The sequence below is a fragment of the Engraulis encrasicolus genome, chromosome 2 (genome assembly GCF_034702125.1).
Source record: "Engraulis encrasicolus isolate BLACKSEA-1 chromosome 2, IST_EnEncr_1.0, whole genome shotgun sequence".
Classification (NCBI taxonomy): domain Eukaryota; kingdom Metazoa; phylum Chordata; class Actinopteri; order Clupeiformes; family Engraulidae; genus Engraulis; species Engraulis encrasicolus.
Genome location: NC_085858.1, coordinates 33,451,017 through 33,458,516, shown reverse-complemented (window position 1 = coordinate 33,458,516; position 7,500 = coordinate 33,451,017). Strand labels below are relative to the sequence as shown.

General features: G+C 42.8%; 1 protein-coding gene across 6 annotated transcripts in view; it reads left to right on the top strand.

Moving 5' to 3' along the window:
• LOC134437622 (dedicator of cytokinesis protein 7-like) overlaps positions 1-7,500 on the top strand; it is a 122,236-nt gene that overhangs the window by 95,730 nt on the left and 19,006 nt on the right. For all 6 annotated transcript variants that reach the window (XM_063187111.1, XM_063187135.1, XM_063187129.1 and 3 more), the window contains 2 exons: positions 6,108-6,239; positions 7,322-7,336. In XM_063187111.1, the coding sequence (XP_063043181.1) occupies positions 6,108-6,239; positions 7,322-7,336 (147 nt within the window). The remainder of the gene's footprint in view (positions 1-6,107; positions 6,240-7,321; positions 7,337-7,500) is intronic.

Here is a 7,500-nt window from a genome sequence, read left to right as displayed (position 1 = left end):
TTGATTTGAACCTTTATTTTCCTTCTCGGAAATACATTGAGGGTGGCCCTCTTTTTCGATGCAGCCGAGAATTTACAAGTATAAATGAATTAAATAATTAAGTTATCCAGGCATTAACGACATATAAGTTGCATTTAAAAGTATAAAAACACATTAAAAGAATATATGAATAAAAAAAAAAAAAGAATAAAGAAAATAAAATAAATACTCGGACATCACAAATATCACAACACAAACATAGACAGAAAGAGTGTATATAAACATAAAAGAAAATGTTATAGACATAAATAAGCATAGTCAGCACTAAAAAAAAAACAAAAAACAAGCTTTCAGCGATAGCAATTGCAAACTGGATTGGGAAGGTTTGTAATTAAAATCTTAAATTGGTTAAAAGAAATCAAAGATTCCAAGTTAAAAGTGCGCTGAATTAAGTTCCATGACCTGGGGGCATCAAAACAAAAGGCTGATTTGCCCAGTTCAGTTCGTACACTTGGAACAGAAAGTAGGAGCTGACTGCTTGAACGTGTGTGATGCATACTTGAGTGCCAGTTTAGAAGTGAAGAAATGTAAGAAGGAAGTTTTCCTAGGATGGCTTTATAAATAAAAAGAATCCAATGTCTAAAACGCCTCTCTGTAAGTGAAGGCCAACCTATTGTGTCATATAATATGCAGTGGTGAGTATTATAAGCAGAGCCTGTTGAAAACCTGATGGCCGAATGATATATGGAGTCAAGCATACTGAGTGAGGATATGGTTGCATTTTTGTAAATAATATCACCATAGTCCAGAACAGGTAAAATAACTGACTCAATGATCCTTTTCCTACAGGATAGGGGGAGAGAAGATTTGTGACGATAGAGAAACCCCATCTTTTGCCTTAACTGCTTAGCCAGGCAGTCAATATGGAAAGAGAAATTAAGGTTCTCATCAATCCAGATGCCCAGGTATTTATAAACAGGTACCTGCTCAATATCACAACCAGTTAATGTTGTGAGATGAAAAGCGCCCGACTTTATGCCCTTAGCCTTGGAGAATAGCATAAATTTCGTTTTATTAGGGTTCAAAACAAGTTTAAGGTTAAAAAGAGATTTTTGCAAAGTATTAAAGGCCTGTTGCAGGCTATCAATTGCTAGAGTGATAGTGTTTGCAGTACAGTAAAGGATTGTATCATCAGCATATAGATGGACACGAGAACTACTAAGAGAAGATACTATATCATTAATAAAGATGGTAAATAGGATAGGCCCTAGGACAGAGCCCTGGGGGACACCTTTCCTCAGGGGTAAGAAATCAGATTTTGCGACTCCAGCTTTAACACACTGAAACCTATTACTAAGATAGCTCTTGAACCAGTTACTTGCGTTGGAATCAAAACCAATGTCCATCAATTTATGTAAGAGTAAGGCATGATCCACAGTATCGAATGCTTTGGTCAAATCTACAAAAAGTGCAGCACAATGTTCCTTTCTGTCTAAGGCAGATACTATGTCATTGAGAACCAAAGTTGCAGCAGTGATTGTACTGTGTTGTGCTCTAAAACCAGATTGATGGGTAGCTAAAATAGAGTGCCGTGAGAGAAAGGCTTTTAATTGGTTATTTGTTAGGGATTCTAAGATCTTTGACAGACAGGGAAGTTTTGAAATAGGGCGATAATTGTTCAGATCATCTTTAGCTCCACTTTTATGTAAAGGCGATACATGAGCCATTTTCCATAGTTGGGGAAAAGTTGCAGAGGAGATAGAAAGATTGAAGATATAAGTTATTTCTTCAGCAATATAAGGGGCAGACAACTTCAATAGAAATGGATCAAGGTTATCCTCACCAGTAGAACACCTTGAGTTCATGTTACTAAGTGCTCCAAGGACTTCAGAAGTCGTAAAAGGTGATAAAGAGAAGTGGACAGCAGAGTCTAGTGGAACAATATGATCACCATTAAAAGAACAGGGACTTTCAGAAATAAAATTGCGGTTAGATTGCTCAGATAGGTGATCATCAAAAATTAGTCCAGCAACTGAGAAGTGCTTGTTAAAAGCTGAACAGATATCATTGGAGTCAACAAGTCTACAGTCTTCAGACATAACAGATGTGGGAGTGGGGGATGAATTACCATTGAACGATTTAAATGCTTTCCAAAAGATTTTTGGATTTGAAGAAGAACTGGAAAGCATATCAATATTGTAGTTCGATTTAGCTTGTCTGACTGCAGCTGTGAATTTATTTCTAATTTGTCTGAAATAAGTCCAGTCAGAGGCTGCTTTTGTGCGCCTTGCCAGGGCCCATGCCTTATTTCTGACAATAAGCATGGTGGATAGTTCCGTAGTGAACCAAGGGTTTGTTCTGTCCTTAACTCTAAACTTTTTAAAGGGGGCATGAGTGTTTGCAATGGCGTTAAAATTGGATATGAAACAATCCAGCGCTAAGTCAACGTTAGGCATGTCAGTGGTGCTATGAATATTGCTAGTATACAGATCATTTATAAAGGCTTGTTCATTAAAGTGTCTCAAAGACCTTTTAGTGACAATGTGAGGGGGCGCTTTCTTGATGTGGGAATCTCTGGTGCAGGCAGTGGGGCAGTGGTCACTGACCCCTAGGTCAAAGACCCACGTGTTAGTAACTTTATCAGGTCTATTTGAAAAAATCAAGTCTATAGTAGTTGACTTGGATGGATTTAAAAGGTTTGGTCTAGTAGGTTCAGAGATAAGTTGGGTGAAGTTCAGGCTAGCAGCAACTTCCTTCATGCGACCGGAGGCCGCTGATGACCAGTCAATGTTAAAATCTCCCAAAATAATGGTTTCTGTATCAGCATAGATGGATAATAGTTCCGCCAACTGGTCTAACGCCTTAACAGGGGCTGAGGGTGGTCTGTAGATCCCAATAATGACTAAGGCATTGTTATTTTGCCCATAAATGACTTTCAGAGCAATGAACTCAAAGCTATTTTTCACTGAGACTGAATAAAGAGTATGTGAAGTAAGACAGGCTTTAGTGTAGACAGCAACCCCACCACCTCTACTAGCTCTGTCAATTCTATTAATATTAAAACCATTCAGTGCAACTTCTGAGTCTTTTATGTCACCCTTCAACCAGGTCTCAGAAAGAACCAGGATATCAGGATCAGCTTGAGCGACTAAGAGGTTTACATGATCCAGTTTCATGGGGCTAACCAGACTCCGGATGTTCCAATGAACAAGACCAAGCCCCTTTCTAGAGCCAAATGCCAGCATGTTATTCAGAGGGAAGTCAGGGAGCTGATTAGAAGAAGTTGAAAGAGGTGCAGAGAGGTTGTTTTGAGATGAAAGACAAGGAATGTGAATTAAATTTGATAGATTTGCTCCACATTGTAATGAGTGCTGAGTTTGGTGCATAGGGTGAGAATTACGAATAATAACATTGATAGTGGATATATGGCTAGGGTCGCTCTGGTCATTTATATTAGGGAATTGCAGAGGGTGGTCATCATGGGGGCTGGTAGAAGTAAACTGAGTGGGAGTTACCAGAGGGGTAAGGACAGATGAGTTGTCAGATAAAGGAATGACACAGAGAGGGGGGGATGATGGAGGAATGACAGAGAGAGAGGAGGGTGACCCATTCAGGATAGGCCTGTGTCATAATGCAAAGGCAATGAATTGCAACATGTTTGACAGTAATTGCTGAACCCCCTTCCTGCTTGGAGAGTAACCATCTTGCTCAAAGAGAGCTGGGCGAGACCAAAAATAGTCAAAGTTTGAAATAAAATTGAAACCTGCTGCCAAACAGAAATTTTTCAGCCACTGGTGGAGACTAAATAGGCGGCTGAAACGCTCATTGTTTGTATGTAAAGAGGGGATAGGGCCAGAGAGAATACAGCATTTCCCTAGATCTAGAATGGATATGCACAGATTTTCAAAGTCTTTGTGTAGTTTTTCAGACTGTCTATCCATGACATCATTCGCCCCGGCATGAATAATGACAAACTTCACTGAGGGGTGTTGATTCAGAAGCAAGGGAACAATGCCTGAAAAAACCTCAACCTTCCCACCATTTATACAATATGTCACAGCAGTAGGAAGTTCGACATTTCTTATGGTAAAATCGCCTAAAATTAGGATCTCTGGTGCCAAGAGGTCACCATTAGCACAGAGGATCAGGTTCAGTGGTAAGGAAGGAGTTTCACAATCCGATAAAGTCGGCATCTCGCATGCTTGCAGAAGCGAGGAGTTGCTTGCAGAGACAGATGTGGCGACATCGTCACCACTAGATTCAGCCGATTGAGAAAGTGCCCCCTTATCACCAGGTGGCGAAGATGAGCCACTTTGAGTAGCCCGTTGAGGTGAGAGGTTAGAAGTATTCCTGTTACCGGTGACGTCACCACTGTTGACAGAGGCATGTGTGTGACTGAGCCGGCTAGCTGGCTGGCTGGGCCCGGTCCGGCTCACCGGCGAGGCGAACACGGAATCAGATCCGGATGTGCTCCCAGTCGGAGCGGTGCGCCGCCGCCGCTTCCCTCGGGAAACTGGAGTTGATGGAGACGTTCGCGGTTTCTTTGCCTTGCCGATTGAAGGAGTAGGACGTTCAGGCTGGGAAAGCGACCCAAAGGGGCCGGTTGAGTCCACTAGATTCTCCAACGGGGCAAAAGAGTTTGAAAGAGGGATGCTTTGTAAAACTGAAACATTTCGGGATGCACATTTGCCTTTTCCCGGTGCAACAGTCGCCCAGGTAGAGGCCAGCTCCCTGGCTGGCTTCGGTGTAGAAGCATCAAGAGAAGTTGAGGGGCCTTGGAGAAAGTTCAGCTGGTCGGAGAGTATAGAGTGGCGTTTGAATGCGTCCTCTATAAGACGTTCAATTGACAATAATTCTTGTCTCAGTTCGGAAATATCTGGCATAACAGCTGATACGGTTCCAGGAAAACAGAGCTCGGAGGCAGTAGCCATGGCCAGGTAAGCCCACGCCCGTTTTTTGTAGATCACTCGAAGTTCTCAAAGCCTCAGCTAAAAAGTTTCATAAACGCCATATGCGCCACCGAACGTGCAGTAGAGTGTCTATAATCCACGGTATAATCCACGGTGACAGTATAGCCAAATTACATTGTTCCAAGAGTGACTTCAAGTCCTTTGCTTTGCATTTGATGTGAAAGAGTGAAATTGTGCAGCAGCTCTGCAACGAATCCTTCTCGATCCTTCTCCTCTTACCCTTCCTTCTCCCCTTTGCACTTTCCACATTATCTCTCCATCTCCCGCCCTTCACTCCTCCCATCTTACGTTGGAGGTGATTATGAAGTGAGTGCTTGTGAGGATGTGGAGAGCAGTGGTTCCCATCCTTAACTTTTTAGCACTTTGACAACCCATATTTCTGGGTCCCCATGCATATTTTTTCACAAGAAAATGTAAAACATGATTGAGCTACACAAGTTGTAGGGTATTACACCTATAGACATGTATGGCTGTCTAAGATTGTAAGTGAGAGAATATTGAATAGTTAATATGTTATATTAATTAGTAATACTGTATTTATCAGTATTAGACTTTTTTGCACTTTCAGACATTTCAGGCAACCCCATTTGAATTCTAGGCGACCCCAGTGTTGAGAAACGCCGGTGTAGAGGGTGTAGTGCACTCCTGCTGTGTCTCTTCTTTAAACAAAGGATGTGTAAGATCAGGAAACAAACTGCTGTTTTAATTGCTATGTTTATATAAAGCTGGTTTAAAAAACACTGTGTATCTCTCTCTCACTGTCCTATGCTCTCTTACTCCCTCTCCTTCCCTATCCCCTTTTCCCTTCATTTCCCTCCCCTGTCACCCTTTTACTCTCTCTCTCCTCCCTCCCTTCCCTTTTGACAACACTTCTTTCTCTAAATCTCTCTCCCTCTCTCTCTCCCTCTCTCTCTCTCTCTCTCTCTCTCTCTCTCTCTCTCTCTCTCTCTCTCTCTCTCTCTCTCTCTCTCTCTCTCTCTCTCTCTCTCTCTCTCTCTCTCTCTTTCTCCCTCCCTCCCTCTCTCTCTCTGTCCTCCTCCCTCTGTCTCCCCTGCCCATTTCCTTCCTTCCTTCCTCTCTACCCTCCCTTTTGTCGTTCCTTCTTTCTCTCTCTACATCTCTCTCTCTCTCCCTCTCCCCCTCCCCCTCTCTCCCCAGGCTGCCATGTATGAGGCTATAAATGAGGTCTATAAGATCTTGCTGCCCATCCACGAGGCCAACAGGGACTTCAAGAAGTTGGCCACGGTCCACGGCAAGCTGCAGGACGCCTTCAACAAGGTCTACAACCAGGTCAGTGCAGCAGGGCCACTGCCGGGCCACTGCTGAGCCCAACCCGGCTGAGGCCTGGGGATCAGACTGGAACGACCACAATTTGATCTGACCAGTCTATCACGTACAGACAGAATGAGTGAAATTATTACTATTTGGTCCGAGATGACAGGTCTACAACCAGTTCAGTGCAACTGGGCCACTGCCGGGCCACTTCTGGGCCAAACCCGGCTGAGGCCTGGAGATCAGACAGGAACGACCCCAATTTGATTTGACCCGAACATGTCATGCGCACAGACAGAAGGAGTGAAATTATTATTATTATTTGGCCCGAGGTGGCAGCAGTGTCTCAAGACATTAGGGAGTCGCCCTGCAATGAAGAGTCTGGCTGGCACAGTCCCAACTCAACTCCTCCTGAGTGTGTCTGAATATCCTTAAGAGTAGGACAGGTTGTCATCTTGCACAACACCTTTAGGGGTTATTAACTTCATTGGACAGTACATTTAATTTATTTACCATTTAAAGGTGACTGTGAGTCTCATATGAAGAGTTGCCAATATTCAATTTTGTTTGTGTAAATCATGTGTAAATCACAGATCAAAATAACAATAGCATATAAATCATATCATATACAGTTCAAAAGGCTGGTTTTAACAGTGAACATGATAATCAATCAAAAAGTCTGCAACGTTAAAATAATTGATAACAATAAAAAAGATCACCGTTCATCAGGCCCAAGAAGCTTACAACAGAGCAGGATTTCAGAGGAAGTCAACATATTTGCCTGTTGTTCAAAAGTCACGGTCTACTATGGCCCTGACTGATAATGCCAAATCACGTGAATATCATAAGATACTGTAATGTAGATTAACTGCATGAGAAGGTAACGTCCAGCTGTGGCCTAGCCTGCCTGTGTGTCTGTCTGTCTCTCTGGCCCACATCTTTGCCCATTTTGCTTAAGTCTGGATAAACCTCTGATCCTCTTAAGACACTGATAATGCTCACATGCCAATCCTCCTTTTGATCATTCATCCCTCTCTCTTTCTCTGTGTGTGTGTGCTTGCGTGCGCGCGTGTGTGTGTGTCTGCATGTATTGCCTCCAGAGCTCAGGATGGGAGGTAAGAACCTTTTTTTCACTGGAGCGTCTCAAATCCCCATCACATAAATGTTAGACATGTGTGTGTCTAAAGTCTGCTTCTAAAATATCAAATGTCTCTTTTTTTCCCCTTCATACTCCTCTCTTCTCTACTCTCCTCTGTTCTCCTCTCCTCTTCGCTACTCC